The following is a 17,661-nucleotide window of genomic DNA, read 5'->3' on the forward strand; positions in this document are numbered from 1 at the left end:
AGTCGAATGGTGGATCGCTTTCCGGGGGTACTAATGCCTCAAAATAAAATTGGTCACTCAATCCACGGCTGTTTGTGAGACTGTTGTGTGGAATTCGCTGCCGCGTTTCGCCCTCAAAAATACACAGTCAGTTCACTTCACAGTATATCCTGTGATGCGTTTTGAGACGTTTCAACGACATGCTATATCAAATGCAAGGATTATTAGTATTATTTAATATCATTATCTATTGTGTTCGAGTACACAGACAAGAGTGGGATGAATGACTAAATCCCTGGCTAGGTGTACAGTGAGAGCATCACCACACACTGGAGCTGTCTCTAACCCAGTCCTCTGTGCTGTCACCGCCATGTAAACCAATGCTTTTTTCTCCTCTTGTCTCTCCTGCAGTGACGGAGGCGAGAAACCTAATCCCGATGGATCCCAACGGCCTCTCGGATCCCTATGTGAAGCTGAAACTGATCCCTGACCCCAAACATGACAGCAAACAGAAGACAAAAACCATGCGTTGCACCCTTAACCCTCACTGGAACGAATCCTTCAACTTGTAAGCAGCTCTGCGTCTCTCGGTTCACCTTTACTCCGTTGCCCCTGTCCTGCTTTATTGTTAGAATTCAGCCTCGGGCACTTGTTAAGCTTTTTTCCCCCGGTAGAAATCGAGCTCTGGTCACGCTCTGAGCTCCATCTGCTCCGCTGAACTCAGGACTCCCAGCACCCGCCTCGCGCTCTCTCTCTCCTCCCCGATCATACGAGAAGAAGGCTAGCATGATGGCGCAACTCTTCCAGAACATTCTACCCACTGTGCCACTGACCTTAATCTCAGTCCTGCAGTTGTACAAAACTCTGTCGCTCCCTCCCTCAATTACTCCCTCTCTAAATCCCTCCCTCCCTCAATCTCTTCCTCCCTCAATCTCTCCCTCCCTCCACCTTGCCTTCTTCTTCCCCGTCTTCAGATCGCAACTGACGACCTTCTTTTCCAACCGCAACTGTAGTCTCGTTCCCTCCCCCCCCCCACCCGCCCCCCCCAACCCATTCCCCTCGGCTCGGTGTCAGGCTCCGACACAGCTAAGCTCTCCGATACGCTACTTTGCGTGGAAGTTGTTGTTGTTGTAGTAAATGTTGCTCTTTTCTCTTGGAGAAAGGGAACGTGGCTGACGTGTATTTTTCCTGCAGTATTCTAAAACCGACGGACAAGGATCGCAGGCTGTCGGTGGAGGTGTGGGACTGGGACCGTACCACCAGGAACGACTTCATGGGCTCGCTGTCCTTCGGCATCTCCGAGCTCTACAAATCCCCCGCCTCAGGCTGGTGAGGACCCCTCCACCCCCTCCCCCCACGCATGTACATGCACGCACACGCACACACACACACTTCCACACACACAGTCCCACACACACTCCCACACACACGTTTCTACCAATGCCAGGAAGGCCACGTGTGACTCTCTCTCTCTCTCTCTCTTACTGACCCCAAGGTTCAAGCTCCTGAACCAAGAGGAGGGCGAGTATTACAATGTCCCCATCCCAGAGGACGACGGGAATCCCGAGCTCCGCCAAAAGTTTGAGGTAAGAAATCCTGTTTCCGGAAACTCCCGTGGCCGCTCAAAGTCTTCGTGTGGAGTCTCGGAGAGTTTCTGGTGGCTGATGATGATTCCTCGATGATTGACCCGAGCGAGGGCTGAGTGCAGACCTGGTGTTAAAGAGTCAAAGTCAACTGGGACTTGGGTGACGGGGAGGGGGTTGGTGTGGGGTGGCTCAGTGATGCCCTGTGTGACATCAGACTCCGCCACTGTTAAGCGCTCCGGGACGACGTGAAGGGCGCTATATAAATGCAAGTTGTTGCTGCTGTCGTGCTCGAGATCCCAGAGAATAAACTGTAACCAAAAGAGGACGGTGCTAATTTGCAAATCGCCACAAACCGAATTGAATTGAATGGGTGTGGGAACAGATACCCGCAGGTGGTTGGTTTGACGTGGTCAGGATTTCCCTGCATTTGTTTATTTGGAGAAAGTTACGCTTACAGATCATAGTGTCGAACCTGTAAAGTGTTTATTGGTTTCGAGTTCCCTGACCTGATTGATTGGCCCTCAACGAGCTCCGGGAACAGGTTTCACTTACGGAATCTCATTGTCTGTCTGGATTTCCAGCGAGTGTTTTGACAGGTTCCCCACAATACAGTGGCTGTAACTAGAGCTGTCCTGAGGAGTGTTTTACAATGGGGCTTCACTGCACTGTCCTCCATACTTAGGAGGATTGGATGTAAAATCAATAAGGTTATTTGTTAACGTCAGTGTTAGTGATGGAGGAGTTTAAACAGACTAAACGTTTCTAGGAATAATGATGATGACAATAATAATACTACTTGCATTTGATATAGCGACTTATCATGTCGTTGAGGCGTCTAAAAGCGCTTCACAGAATATAGTGTAAAGTGGATTCCTTGTATATTTTGTGAGCGAAACTCAGCCACCAATCGCGCACAGCAGCGTCCCACAAACAGTCGAGGACTGAATGACCAATTTTTTTTTTGAGCTACTATTAACCCCTGGAAAGCGATCCACCAATCGACTAACAACCTACTTACTGCTGGGGAAAACAGAGGCGAGTGTGTGGAGTAGGGTAACTCGCCTAAGGTTTTGCCCCGATCCGCCCGGGAATCAATCCCGGGTGGTCTCACTTGCGAGACGAACGCGATAACCACTCCCCGTGTCACAGGTATATTAACGGAACGCCACACACCCTGGGAACACGTGTGGTGTGAAAGACCCATGTCCAACCTTCCTGCTGATTCCTCTCCATACACCCCATCTGCTTGCTCGTGCTGTGTTGGTCCTGAATGTTGCGACTTGGGACTGTTTTCCGATGCCCTGTGCCTTTATCTCTTTGTTTTCCTTGTGACTTGTAGTAATTGTCGCTTTCTCTCTTTCCTTCTCGATTAACCCTGCAGTTCTCTCCCTTTCCTGTTTCTTCCAGGACTGTCGCCTTAATATCCACCTCTTTAAGGTAGTTCTCTCCTCTGTTTTTCTCTTAACACGCTCATTAGTGGCACTTGTAAACATCACACACGTATGTGGATTTACCCCCTTGGGAGTTCTCCGGGTGGGGACGGGGTGGACGGGGGGGACAGGGAGTGCGTTACAAGACGCTGATAATCGAGGGTTCGCACCGTGAATACGTTCGGCGTTGCCTGAACCCTGAGATGCAGGGCTGCCTTCGGATGCGCTCCCTGTGTGTCCGGTGTGTGTGCGAGTGTGTGTGTTTGCTTGTGCAGATGTGCATGTGTGTGTTTGCTTGTGTGTGTGTGTGTGTGCGCGTGTCTGTGTGATTGTGTTTTTGCATGCGTGTGTCTGTGCGTACGTGTGTCGATGCTTGCGTGCGCGTTTGTCTGTGTGAGTGTGCACGTGTGCATGTGTATATGTGTGTTTGCATGTGTGTGTTGATCTATGTGTGTGTTTGTGCATGTGCGTGTGTGTGTGTGTGTGTGTGTATGCAGAAACACTGAGCTTGCCCTCATTCTGCCTATCACCTTTGCAACTTTTCCTTGTCTGCAGCGTTAGGGTGACCAGTGATCTGTTTTTTGAGCGGTGGGAGAGGGAGGTGGGAGTGGGGGTGGGTGGTGGGGAGGAGAGGGGGTACCCGATACTCAATAGATTTTTAAAGGAGACGGAAATTTGTCTTTTTTTTTGACGGCCTGGGACATTAAACAAAAACCCTACTGATCACTGTGTAGTAATGGCCCTTCACCACCGGAGAGCAGCAGGTGAACGCCCGATTGCACGGCCCACGTTGGGTTCCCATTCCCTCCCTGGTTCTCTCCCCCTCAACGGCAGCTCTACACACAGCTCAGCCTTGACTGTGAAGCTGTCCGTCTAATCTCCGGGGCAAAAAAAAGACACAACTGAACACGATAAACAAACTCCAAACCGGATTCAAGTTTTAGGAAACAGGGCAAAGGCCGTTTACTCCCCCCTTGGCCTTCCTTTTAAGAACCCGCTTTGTTAGTCGATTGGCGGATCTCTTTCCGGGAGTATAATCCCTGCCCTCTCAATCCCCGAGAACGTCTCAACGACACGATAAGGCACTCTGTCAAATGCAACGGTTATTATAATTATCATTACGTTATAACTCGTTAACCTCCTGCCTCGCTCCACCCCCGTTTTCTCTGGAGGTTTGGAGATTCATTGAACTTCAGCTACCAAGTTGGCGTGGACGAGGATTTCTGTTCTCCCTCTCTCTCTGTCTCTCTGTCTCTCGCTCTCTTTCCTTTTCTGCTTTCTTTCTTCCCTTCCATCCTCTCCTTAAACTGTTCTGATTCTCTCTCTTCCCCCCCCCCCCACCACTTCCACCACCACCACCAACCCTCCGTGCACATGGGTCGGTAACAACAACTTGCATTTATATAGTGCCCTTCACGTGGGGTAGCGTCCCAGAGCGCTTGACAGTGGCGGAGCCTTGACACCAAAACGGAGGGAGAGGGAGGTGGGGAGGTGACCGTAAGTACGAACAAAAAGGAAGGTCTTTAGGCGGGATTTGAAAGTGGGTCAAAAGAGGCTCTTTACAAAGTCCCCCACAGCAACGTCACACTATAGCCTCGGCTCTGATCAGCTACAATCACACGTTCATGCACTGACTCTGACTATGATTTACCAATACCAGAGTCTGGGGAAAAGTGCCCTCTGTCGATTACAGGAGGGACTCATCAAACAGAAACTGGCCGAGAAGTTATCCTGCTCCTCGCTGCAACCTACGTAACCCCCAGGAAAGCCTGTCCATGTGTGTCTGTGGGGGGGGAGAGTTGGGGGGGTGTTTGTGAGTGTGTGTGTGGTGTATGTGTAATAATAAAATATAATAATACTTGCGTTTGATATAGTGCCTTATTACGTCTTTGAGACGTCTCAAAACTTTAGGGGATATACTGTAAAGTGAATTAACTGATATTAAGATGCAAATGCAAGGATTATTATTATGTGTGTGGTGTGATTGTGTGATGTTTGTGTGAGTGTGAGGTGTACGTATGTGGTGTGAGTGTGTGTGGTGTGAGTGTGTGATGTATGTGATGGCTGCTCAGTTGAGGTACCAGAAGGAGCTAAGGTTAGCGGAGCCTTTCCCCAGTGTGTGAGGCGAGGGGAGTGGGGGAGTTTTGAAGCACAATGGTTACATCTGACGAGTATTTTTACTAAACACTCCAGATGTTGAGCAGTGTACCTGACACGCAGAACATCTGTAGCTGTAATTAGCGCTGCCTGGTATTCGTGTTCATTGTTGCGGAAACCTATAATGATCTTGAACGACGGCCTCTGTCTTTGCTTGAGGTTTGAGTCCCAGCTCGTTCCCGAGTTGTTTGTTTTAATTAAAGACTTTCTGCAGATTATGGAGTCGCACTCATTTGGGGGATAAGATGTTTGGCAAATAAAATCTACTAATATCTGGCACCTCATCCAGCTAACAGGCTGTGTGCCGTGCAGTCTGTGGGCTTTAGGGTTAAAGTGTGTGAGTTAATTATTAATAATCCATGTGATACAGCGCCTCATCACGTCTTCGAGACGTCTCAAAGCGCTTCACAGAATATGCTGTAAAGTGCATCGACTGTGTATTTTGTGGGCAAAGCGTAATTAAACCGCAAGTGTTAGAGCGCTGGGTAAATGCACACTCCTGTTGATCGGAAACCTACACCTGACACCCGAACAGCCAGCATTGGGAGCCGGTGGCCACTGTTAACATCCAATAATAATCTTTGCAATTGGCCTTAGCGCCTCATCGCGTTTCACGGAGTTTTGCCATGAGGTGTAGTGGCTTCACAGCAAATAGATAATTATTTGGGGAGGACAAGTTTACAGGGGAGAGAGTGGGGCAGTGGGAACGAATTGGATAGCTCTTTTCAAAGAGCGGCACAGACACGATGGGCCAAAAATGGCCTCCTTCTGCGCTGTGTAATTCTACGATTCTATGACTGTAATGCTCACCCAGCACTGCATTCACTGCGGAGTGTCAGCCTAGACTGTGAGCTCAAAGGTCCCGATGGGAACACACAGCGTTACTGGCTGGGAGTGGAGCAAGCTGAGCGAGCCAGACTGACACACGGGGAGCCGGAGAGGGTTTGTGATGCCTCAGTTCGGCTGTCGGTGATGTGGAGGCTGTGCTTTGCTGGAGCAGTTTATTCTGATTGAAACCCAGGCTTGGCCGTCTGTTGGCTGCGGATAATTTGTAACGTTCAGCTCAGAGGCGGCCGAGATTGGAACGACTTCACGGGCCGAGAGCGTAGAAGGAGCCACAAAGCTCCCCCCACCCCGAGGGTCTGAAACCGTTAACGCACCTGAGTGTTGCTGGGTGCAGTCCGAGCCAGTTAGAATGAGCCGTGTGAGCACGAGCGTGTGTCTGTACTGCGAGGAAGCGTGAGCACTGACCTGTCTGGGTTTGACATGACGTTGCACGGTTGGTTGGCTGGCAGGGATCGGTCGAGCGGAATTAGGGGTCGAATTTTAACCGTGTTCTAACCGGCCGGTACCCTAATCGTACTGTACCGCTCCTCGGAGGCTCTCTGGTTTCCCCACTGACCCTGAGCTCACTTCCCTTCCCTCCACAGAAAGCCCGGCTCGGCCCAGGCACCAAAAAGGTCATCGAGAGGAAATCGAGTTTCCCGTCAAACAATGTGGAGCACGTCAAGCTGCTGGACTTCAACTTCCTCATGGTCCTGGGCAAAGGCAGCTTCGGCAAGGTGAGGGTTAATGGCGCCTGAGCTTGACCTTATATCTCACTTAAAAAAAAGACGGAGGTAAATGAGGGGGAGGATGTGGGTGGGGGATTTCCCCCCCCCCCCCGGGTTCCTGAGCGTCTGTCTGTCTGACGGGTGTGTGTGCGTGTGCTGTTTGTTACCTGCCCAGGTGATGCTGTCGGAGAGGAAGGGGACAGGAGAGCTATACGCCATCAAGATCCTGAAGAAGGACGTGGTTATTCAGGACGACGATGTGGAGTGCACCATGATCGAGAAGAGAGTGCTGGCTCTGCAGGAGAAGCCGCCTTTCCTCACCCTGCTGCATTCCTGCTTCCAAACTGTGGTAAGTCCGTGTCCCGTAGCGGTCAGCGCCCTCCCGCCTCGCAAGCGAGAGGAGGCGCTACTTCAGTGAGCGAGTAGTAAACAGGCTCTCCGGGGAGACAGACGGTGGGCAGAGCAGAAAATATTGTTTGTTTCAACGACAAAGTAGATCGATTTCTGCTAGACAGTAATATCTGGGGATACAGTATGTAGTTTGGGGCACGACATGTCAAGCGACTGCCAGGATGGATGGTGGAAGTGGAACTGGATGGGCCTCGATCTTCTTTCGCCCGGCAAATTCTTTTGCTCTTATGTCGACCCGGGTTCGATTCCCGGGCTGGGCGAAACCTTCGCCAGGGAAATTGGGCGGTTAAATGCGTTCTAACCATCCTCCCGGCAAGTTCCTCTCTGATTAGGGAGACGCTGAAAGGGACTGGTGGTGAGACAAAAGAACGACAGCTTGTATATATATATGCGCTCTTCACGCAGGATAGCGTCTCGGAGATTGTAAGCTGGGGGAAGTATTAACCATCTAAAGACGGATATTTGCTGGACACGTGTTAGGACAAGTTGAGCAGACCGAGAGCAGGACAAGAGGGGTGGGAGTAGGATGTTTTGGGGGATCTGAATCACAGTGCGGCCTCTGAAGATGGTTTTGCTCTACAAGGTTCCATCAAGTGCAAGGATTATATTTACTTAATTGTAATGAGACCAGGGCTGCGGATGCTGCGCTTTAGTGCAGATCTGCTAAGCCTCAAGTCATAAAGCTTCAGAGGAGCCTAATCCCCACTCAATCTCGTCCACTGCGGAGGACTGATAGTTCGTGTGACTAGTGTTCACTGATGGCCATTAACATTGGGTTTCACAATGATTCAAAGCTTGTTGTGAAGCGAGCGGCATGTGACAACAGGCAAACGATTATGATTTGGGCAGCAAACGGGTGCCCAGTGCCTTGCCTGTGGGCTGGTTTGTTAAACATTACTTCCGATGATATTGATGAAGCTCTCCCGTCATTTACAAAATAAAACTCTTTGTGAGAATCCTCCCTCCCTCGCTCCCTCGCTCGCTCGCTTGGCTGGACCGACTCCATTCCCATGGCAACGGGAGCACATTAATTTTGAAACAATCTGCTTTGGCTCCGGCTGAGAGATAGCAGAGAGAGAGAGAGAGAGAGAGCACACTCAGCCGTGACTCCCAGTCCGACTGTCAAGAGACCAATGTTCTCGCCCCTCTGCTTCTGACGCCCAAGGCAATGCCACGTGCCGTAGCCAGACTGGGTGCCTCGCGACTAGAGGATCTGACAGCTAGTTTAGGAGAAACTGCTTCACGCAGACGGGAGCGAGAATTTGGAGCTCGCTGCCTGAAGCGGTGGTTGAATCCGATAGTGTCGATGCATTCAAGAGGAAGCTAGATCTTCACATGAGGGAGACGGGAGCAGAAGGGTGTGGGAGTGGGTGAGGATTCCTGTAACACCGTCACGGACTGGTTTCGGCTGAGTGGCCTGTTTCCGTGCTGTCCAGTCTTGCCAAATCTTCGATGGGTTTATGTACAGCGGGTTTCTGAAACGTATCCACTGAACTGACTAGCTGTGTGGAGTTGGGTCAATGGCCTGGAACAGAGTGGGGAGGGTTTCAGGAGGCTTTATCTCAGCCTCGTCCGTAGAATGACACACCAATTCCTCCGCGTCTGTAACCCACCCCCTCCACACCCGTATCTGCCATCGCACGAAGCTCGCGAGCTTTAGAACCGGATACTGTACAGTCACAGGGACGTGAAGTATCCCGAGACTAGAGTCGCAGTACGATCCAGCGGGTGGCGCCTCTCAGCATCAAACTGAATTCAGGTGATTAAAAGCAAACCGGGGTTCAGGGAAAGGGTTTGGTACTTGCGTTTGACTCCCCCAGTGTGTGCTCCGTGGACGGATCCCTATCTGCTTCTTCCTCCCTCTCCTCGATTCCACGTGTTTCCTCTCTGCTAGGCTCCCCACGTCATCCCAACCTCTGACCAGGATTCCGGTGTCTCTAGAGTTCACAGATCTAATAATAATAATAATAATAATAATAATCCTTGCATTTGCTATAGCGCCTTATCACGTCGTTGGGACGTCTCAAGGCGCTTTACAGAATTTACCGCGTGTTTTGTGGGTGAAAATGCGGCAGCCGATTACGCACATTAACATCCCACAATCGATTATTATTTTTTTGGGTGGGATTATTACCCCCAGAAAGCAATCTGCTAATCGACTAACAACTATTTACTGCTTGGTGTGGGGAGTAAGTAAGGAAACTTGACTAAGGCTTTGCCATGTCCGCCCCTCAGGATTCAAACTCGAGTCCTCTCGCTCGCGAGCCGAGTGTTCTAACCACTACCTTAGGGGACTCCACAATTCTAGATGCACAGTGGGAATGTAACTGCGGACATGACACTGGTTGTGACGCAAAAGCAGATACCTGCTGACTGGTGCCCTTTCTGCCTTAGGATCGCCTGTACTTTGTTATGGAGTATGTGAACGGTGGCGACCTCATGTACCACATCCAACAAGTTGGTAAATTCAAGGAGCCCCAGGCAGTGTGAGTATTGGAGCATGGATTTCTTTTTTTTTGGACAGCCGGGTGGGTGTCTGACGCACGCGGAAACTCATCGCCCTGCTTCAACAACAACAACAACAACAACAACAAGATTCCATTTATAGAGCGCCTTTCACGTCGGGAGGATGTCCGAAGGCGCTGTACAGTTGGGTTGGGACCCGAGCAGGCGGGAAATGGTCAGGGTGAGGGGAGGGAAGGGAGGGAGCGAGGAGGGAGTAGGGAGTCAAGAGAGGAGCTGAAGGCACGGTCAAAGAGAAAGGTCTTGTGACCGGCCTTGAAGGAGGAAAGGGAGGAAGCGGCGAAGGCACTGGGGGATAGAGTTCCAGAGCCTCAGGGCTGAGAGGCTGAAGGCCCGGCCACCGATGGTAGGGCAGTTGGGGTGGGGGATGTGGAGCAGACCGGAGCCAGAGGAACGGAGGGTACGGGCAGGTAGGTAGGGGGATAGTAGGTCAGAGAGGTAGGAGGGAGCAAGGCCGTGAATGGCCTTGTAGGTGAGGATAAAGATCTTGAATTCGATCCTCTGGGGAATGGGGAGCCAGTGGAGGCGAGCGAGGTTGGGAGGGAGGGCGAGGGTGGGAGTGATGTGGTCCCGAAGCCTGGTGCGGGACAGTACATGAGCTGCAGAGTTCTGAATGACCTGCAGTGTGGAGGGAGGTGCCGGGAAGGCCGGCGAGGAGAGAGTTCCCATAGTCCAGCCTTGAGGTGATAAAGGCGTGGACCAAAGTTTCAGCCGCGTGAGTGGTGAGGTAGTGCCGTAGTCTGGCGATATTCCATGGCGATGCTTCAGAGTCTCCAAACCAAACCGAGTCCCAGGTCTGCACAGCAATCCCATTGAGTGTTGCCCAGTCAATCAGAGTGGCCAAACTGCCCCATGTCCAACATGGGGAAGGGGGTTGTGGTTAGGTGCTTCCCAGGGAGTGACTACCCTTCCCCACCCCACCCCCCCGCTTCCCACCCCATCTCAGCTCACACAACCTTCAACAAACTTCCCAACCAGACACTTACCCAGTGTTAATGGATGTGTCACAGCCACATGTCATTTTCCATCTGTAGAGAGAGGAAGCAACGACTTGCTCAGTTGGGGTGAGGCTCGAAGTTCGAACCAACCAGGTTGACTCCCCAGGTGATTTGCCGCGGACATGACACTCCCCGAGTCCCTGCCGCGTGCCGTGGCCATGAGCCGAGTCACACCTCTTTCTGATAATTTCCAGGTTCTACGCGGCAGAGATTGCGATCGGGCTGTTCTTCCTGCACAAGAAGGGGATCATTTACAGGTACGGGCTCCGGGAAGGAGGGGGGTGGGGGTAAGGTGGGGGATGGGGGGGTGGTGAAGAGGGAGTGGTGGGGGGGGAACAGGTGAAAAAAAAAACGAAGTGGTCATGAACTCGATGCTAAGTGTATCACACAGCTCCCCAGTAGTAGCCCTGGCTGCTCGCTGCACACGCCAACAGACAACTGCAACAGTAAATAACAATTCATTATAAGAAAAACACACACACACAGAGGAGCAACAGGACTTTGTGAACACCCTGTGAGTATCCCGCTGACTGCTGTGTCTTTTTGACTCTGTGCAGAGACTTGAAGCTGGACAATGTGATGCTGGATTCCGAGGGACACATCAAGATCGCGGACTTCGGCATGTGCAAAGAGAAGATGTTTGATTTGGCGACGACACGGACCTTCTGCGGGACCCCAGACTACATCGCCCCGGAGGTAAGGCCGGGTCCAGCCCAACCCACGAAACCGTAATGAAGCCTTATGTCGAATGGAAGGATTAAGTAATAACATGCACCTCGTTGACTCAGGTGTCACAGAATGCAGCACAGAATGGCTCCTCTGACAGTTTGCCGAGGGATGTGTTTTCTTGTGTAAACACTGTAAAGACTGTGCCATCACTTGCTGTTGATCTGTCAGTGTCTCGCTCCCCACCCCCCCCAAACCCCCCTCATGTTTCTGAGCGCGTTGCTAACTGGGTGGCCTGACGTCAGGTGTCCTGTGCTGCGAGCTCTTGTCAGATGGTTCTGTCACTGTTCTGGTGTCTGTGAGCCTGCGGCTAATCCATTCAGTCACAGCCCGTCCCCAGCTGCTTGGGAAAATGCAGCACAGGACCAGATCCCAGAACCCGTTCAACCCCTCGCGCAACAGTAAATGACATTTACACGGCGCCTTTCACGTCAGGTGGACCTCCCAAGGCGCTGGGCAGTCAAGGATTTGGACCTGAGCTGGGGGTTGGGATCAGGAGGGTAGGGGTAGGAGGGTACCTACCCATTTATAACAATGAGATGCTCATTGGCATGAGCGTAAAATTATTGCAACGACAACTTGCATTTATGTAGCGCCCTTCAAGCCAGGCGGCGTCTCGGAGCGCCTAAAGGCTGGAATAACCGTGTGAGTGTGTGTGGGTGTGTGTGTGCGGGGCTGATTGTCAGTGTGACCTTTCTCACGTAATAAGATAATGTGTGTTCCTGCCCCTCTCAGTTGCCGTTCGCCTCCAATGGTGTGTGCTTTACGGTGACATCCTGAACTCGTGAGCAGTTCTCTTGAGGCCGTCGAGGCTCTTACACCAGCTCCAGCGGCACACAGAGAGCTCGGAGCAGCGAGTGGAAATGTCTCACTGAATTAGCTTAACCCGAGACCTCTTCAGCACGCAGTGATTGGCTCCTGTCAGATTAGCTCATCTGACATTTGATCAAACACGGAGCTGTTTACCCAGACGGCTTAAGGCGAGGTGGAGGGGAAGTCAGTTAGCCCGCGAGCACGTCACTGTTTTAATAATAATAATAATCCTTGCATTTGATATAGCGCCTTATCACACCATTGAGACTTCTCAAAGTGCTTCACAGAATGTACTGTAAAGTGAATTGACTCTATATTTTGTCGGTGAAGCACGGCAGCCAATTACTCACAGCAGTGTCACCACAAACAGTCGTGGATTGAGTGACCAAATTATTACTATTATTTTTTGAAGGGATTGTTTTTGGAGCGATTAATACACCTGGAAAAAGATTGGCAATCGACTAACAACCCGGTTCCTTCTTGCTGCTAGGTAAACAGAGGCACGTGGAGTAAGGACACTTGCCTAAGGATTTGCCCTGACCTGCCCAGGAAACCTGAGGAAACATCAGTGTACATCAGACAGCACAGCATAGCCAGCCCCTCTGGGGATGAGCTCACCTTTGGCTACCAATCGTCTCACTGTCTAAATGCTGCGCAATTACTGGCCTAATAGAGTGTCTGCCGATCGCTGGAGCTCTGACAATCAGATTTTGTATCGCTTAAAAAATAGCCTTCACCATAATACCGTGACACTGTGTTAGTGCAACATATAATCTCATGTAAATTGAGCATGATTGAAGGTGATGGACTACAGCTGAGGTGCCCCCACCCCCTCTCACTCACTCACTCACTCACTCTCCGCAGGATGTGTTCAATGTGAAGCTTGATTCCAAACTAATAGAAATCCATCATAGGTTAATGAGACACATTAGATGCACAAAACCAAATTCCAAAAGAGCTTTGAGAAGTTAACCCTTTTACTGACTCTTAAGCACGATGATGGGTTTTCGCATGTGGCTGACACCTACCTCGCCCCCACCACCCCAAAAAAAAAGATATCCAGCTTCATCCCTGCCCTGACGTTAAGGATTGATCTGAAAACTATTCACAGCGACGGTTTTCAATGGGGCTGTGAATTGATAATTCCAGTTAATTGACTGCATTGGCACCAAACAAAATGCACTCTATAGCAAATCGAAGCGATTAGGGGCTTCTGGAGTGAAATACAATTCTATCAAATTAAAAGCTATGGCTGTGTAGCGAGCGGCGAGAACTGGGCCAAAACGTGAAACATTCTCCCAATCAACGCAGAATGCATTTCATGTTTTTCCAGGTCAGTGCAACAGCTCCAACATGTGATGTATGATGTTAGGAAGGGAACGTTCACTGGAATTAAACTCATCCCCAAGGGGGGCATTTTGTAACAGGAAACTTCATGGAAAATCAATATCAGATTATTTGTTGAAAGTGCTCAAATATAACAAATAAATCCAACAATCAGTTACGTTGAATGAGTTTGGATGCAGAAGGTTCCGTTGGTTTCGTGCTTTGATTTTGACTCTTCTGTAGCCGTTTATTGCCGAGAAAAACATTCACATTTCCTGGTTCGATCCGAAATGCCAATTCGTGTGGACAGAACAAACACTTCCCGGGTTCTGATGACCTTTTTGGGGAATCGAATGTTATTGTGTGGATTCAAAACGCTATCTTTACTGCTGTTACACAGAGAAGGGTTAACTGGGCGTTTGATGTGTAAAGGCCATGCACTGATTCAAGAGGGAAAGTTGGCAGGGCAGAGCTTTGAAGCCTCGGATGACCTTAAGCCAAACCCAGGAGAGAACCCAGTCCATCAGTGGAATAGGAACTGCAAAACACTCACCATCAGCTTCCTCCCCGACCATCAATTGGTGATTCTCCTTGTCCTCACTTTGGTTTTCTTCTTGGTTGATTTACGAAAATGTGTTGGGTGTTAACTACAGTAGAATCCTGTTATAATCCGCTTCATTATAATGCGTATCTGCTTATTAGGCTGCAGACCCCAACATTTATTCACTAGCCTTGTCTTGCAAGCAAGTGGACCCAGATTCGATTCCTGGGTGGGGCAAAACCTTAGGCAAGTTTGCTTCCTCCGAACTCCTCTCTTTACCTAGTGGTAAAAAGGAACCCGGTTGTTAGTCGATTGGCAGATCGCTTTCCAGAGGTGGTAATACCTCAGAAAAATAATAATTTGGTCACTCAGTCCTCTCAAAGGATTCCACAGAATATATCGTCAAGTGTGGTGATTGTGTAATTTGTGGGTGAGACACAGCCTTGTCCCACAAAGAGTCGTGGATTGTGTGAGCAACTTTATTTTGAGAGGGATTATTGCTCCCGGAAAGTGATATGCTTTCATCCATTTTCATCCATCACCCTTTAAAACATCACAAACGCTTCAATATCTATAGTCCTCTGTGGCAATGCGTTCCACGGTCTCAGCTTTCCAGGTCAGGAAATATTTACACTCGACGTTTAACCAAATCAAACGTCGACAGTTTGTTTCTGCCACGGAAATTCAGGAAGAGAATAAATCAATTAGTCATTTGGGAGAGGAGCACTGCTCAGGTCTCGAATATTCAAGTATTTTCAAGGCCTAATTAAAATGCTTTACGGTCTTCAGAGTAATGTCCTTTTAATTATAGAAATGTTGCAGTACATTTCTCCAGGAGCTGAATAAATTATAGACTTGAGGTGTGGAGGCAGTCGAGCATGCCTTATACGTTGGAATTTTTTAAATGACAGAGAGAGAAAGCAAGCACGTTGAAATGAGAGCACGCTGCTCTCTGACAAGCTATCAGAGATCTCAAAATGGAAATGAGGTTGTTTTATTGGGAATTCAATATTATGGAAGATTTTTCTCTGAACGAATTAAGATGCGCAGTTACAGGAAAGGCATTGTCTTTTTGACAGCGGTTTTGACAATGTCAAACGACGTCTCCCAGATAATCTGGAGATTATTCTCACAAAGAACGGGCATAATGAACCCAGTTAGCTCCTTCGTGTTAGAATAGACACCTGGCGACGAGTTACCAACAGCGATTCAATTGACAGCCTTCAAAGCCGGAGAGAAAAGCAGAGCCCTCGAGATTCATTTACTGCCTTAAACGCACTGTCAGACATGTGCTGTTATCTGTAAAACATCTAAAATTTCTTTTGCAATTTAACCCAACAGGCAGCAATTTAGAGCATAGAGGGAAAGGAGATGGGGAGAGAATAGAGGGTGTTTTGCTGGGGACTTTAATGACACTAGATTTGTATTTGCTTCCAACAGTGAACGCCCAGGGAATTGGGTAAGCGAGGTATGTGCCTTCAAGGGAGAGAGAGAGCATTCCATTCCAACAATCTATCTCTGGAATTTCCACGTGTAGGTGGGATGCGTGGAATTCTCAGCTCGGTTTGGATAATCTTGAGCACGGTGATGGGTTCCCGCATGTGTCAGACACCCGGCTGCCCACCCTCCCTCCCCCCAAAACAGAAACAACATCCAGTGTGGCTCAGCGCTGTTCTGTTCTGTGCACCAGGCGATGCTGCGGCTGAAATGGAGATGTTTTCCTTGACTCGTGTTCCCCACCAGCAGCCATAACCTCAAGCCACCGGAGCTCGATTAGGATCATAGGAGCAGGAGTAGGCTATTCATCCCCTGTAGCCTGTTCTACCAGTCAAGGGGTCCTAGTGATCAAGACCCTGGTTGTGGAGAAGGGCTCCTCTCTCTCGGAAAGTACCTGAATTCACAGCTCATGGATTGTTTCGCTCCTGTTTTCTCACACTGGCTGTTGCTTTGGTTGCAGATTATTGCCTATCAGCCATACGGAGGCTCGGTGGACTGGTGGGCCTATGGGGTGCTGCTATATGAAATGCTGGCGGGACAGGTAAGAGGATTTATTAGCCAGACCAGGTCCTGTAACACTGTTAAGTCCACGATCACAGCCAAGCCAACAGCAGAGAACAACACCGTGAGCAGAAGGTGAGTGCTTCTTCCAGGGACGAAGGGATGGCAAACCAGAGAGATCGAGATAGATAGAGAGAGAGAACAATCAGATGGAAAGATATATATATATATTTTTAAATCATCTTATCAAACACACGTGTTAGAAATATGGTGGCAGAACGGGTCATGGCACGGATGTGCTTGAACGATCTTTGGATGAAAAAGGGGCCCATGGTTGTTGCTGGGTGTTGTTGATTGTTGCTCCCGGGTTTTTACCGAGACCTTGTTGATTGTGTTGTGTTCTCACAGCCTCCATTTGATGGGGAGGATGAAGACGAACTCTTCCAGTCGATAATGGAGCACAATGTCTCATATCCCAAATCCATGTCAAAAGAGGCCGTCTTGATCTGCAAGGGGGTAAGTCTGCACTCAGCGCCTTGGGACGTCCTCCCGACGTGAAAGGCGCTACACAGATGTAATCTTGTTGTTGCTGTTGTTGTGTCAACCGTACGTCACCTGGTTCTGCCTGTTTACTGGAGTAAGGAGAGAGAGCATCGCTCTCTGAACATCACTGGAGTCCCGTAGTGTAGTGGTTAGCTTTCTCAAGCCTCACAAGCAAGAGGACCCGGGTTCAATTCCCGGGCGGGGAGGGGCGAAACCTTAGGCAAGCTTCCTCACTCCACACACACTCTCTTTACCGACCAGTAAGTAGGAACCCGATTGTTCGTTGATTGGCTTTTGGGGGCAATAATCCCACCAAAAGACAAAAACAACAACAGAAATAATGAGTCACTCAATCCACAACTGTTTGAGGGACACTTTTGTGCACAATCGGCTGCCAACGGCCTTTACAATGATAATCAGAGTTCAGCACAGCTTGACTGGCTTACGGTACAATACATTACCCTAAGTTTATAACAGTGTCGCCACNAAAAAACCCTGTTTTCATTTTAAAATAAAAGTTGCAAAAGAATTCCATTGCCTCGAACGCCACCTGTCTGTTTATTTTTAGCCTTTTGTCAAAGAATTGTAAATGTGCCGACAATCTAACCCGGGGTGTGACTGAGCCCAGCCTGGTGGTGCGGAGGAGCTAAATTGGCGTCTTCGTGTTGTGAAGCTGCAGTCATCACCTCTGTCTTCCCGGAGCCGGATGTGTGTTTGCGGTGGGACACGAGGTGTGAGCAGCTGATCCGATGTTGGCTGATTGACGGGCTCCGAGACCTCATCGGGACTTGGAATCACACAGTCGAAGCTGACGCTCCAATGCAGCGCTGGGGGAGGCTGTTACATTGTCGGAGGTGCCGTCCTTCAGATGAGATGTTAAAACTGAGCTCTCCGTCTGAGCCTGTTCAGATGGACGTTAAAGATCCCAGGACACGACTCGAAAAGAGAAGGGAGTTTCTCTCTCTCTCCCGGTGTCCTGGCCGACAATCCCCCCCAAATAAAATTGGTCACTCGCTCCACGGCTGTTTGTGGGACACCGCTGTGCATGACTGACTGGTGCATTTTGCCCACAAAATA

At 49.7% G+C, this 17,661-nt stretch overlaps 1 protein-coding gene across 2 annotated transcripts in view; it reads left to right on the plus strand.

The window, feature by feature from the left end:
• Window positions 1-17,661, plus strand: part of LOC103175619 (protein kinase C alpha type) — a 90,296-nt gene that overhangs the window by 66,573 nt on the left and 6,062 nt on the right. Inside the window, exons 6-15 of one of the 2 annotated variants that reach the window (XM_042342584.1) lie at window positions 391-547; window positions 1,174-1,308; window positions 1,475-1,565; window positions 6,583-6,714; window positions 6,881-7,054; window positions 9,511-9,602; window positions 10,832-10,894; window positions 11,195-11,333; window positions 16,001-16,081; window positions 16,450-16,557. In XM_042342584.1, the coding sequence (XP_042198518.1) occupies window positions 391-547; window positions 1,174-1,308; window positions 1,475-1,565; window positions 6,583-6,714; window positions 6,881-7,054; window positions 9,511-9,602; window positions 10,832-10,894; window positions 11,195-11,333; window positions 16,001-16,081; window positions 16,450-16,557 (1,172 nt within the window). Of the gene's footprint in view, window positions 1-390; window positions 548-1,173; window positions 1,309-1,474; window positions 1,566-6,582; window positions 6,715-6,880; window positions 7,055-9,510; window positions 9,603-10,831; window positions 10,895-11,194; window positions 11,334-16,000; window positions 16,318-16,449; window positions 16,558-17,661 lie in introns of those variants that run through there. The other variant, XM_042342585.1, reaches the window with a different exon arrangement.

Source organism: Callorhinchus milii, unplaced genomic scaffold (assembly GCF_018977255.1).
Source record: "Callorhinchus milii isolate IMCB2004 unplaced genomic scaffold, IMCB_Cmil_1.0 Scaffold20, whole genome shotgun sequence".
Taxonomy (NCBI): domain Eukaryota; kingdom Metazoa; phylum Chordata; class Chondrichthyes; order Chimaeriformes; family Callorhinchidae; genus Callorhinchus; species Callorhinchus milii.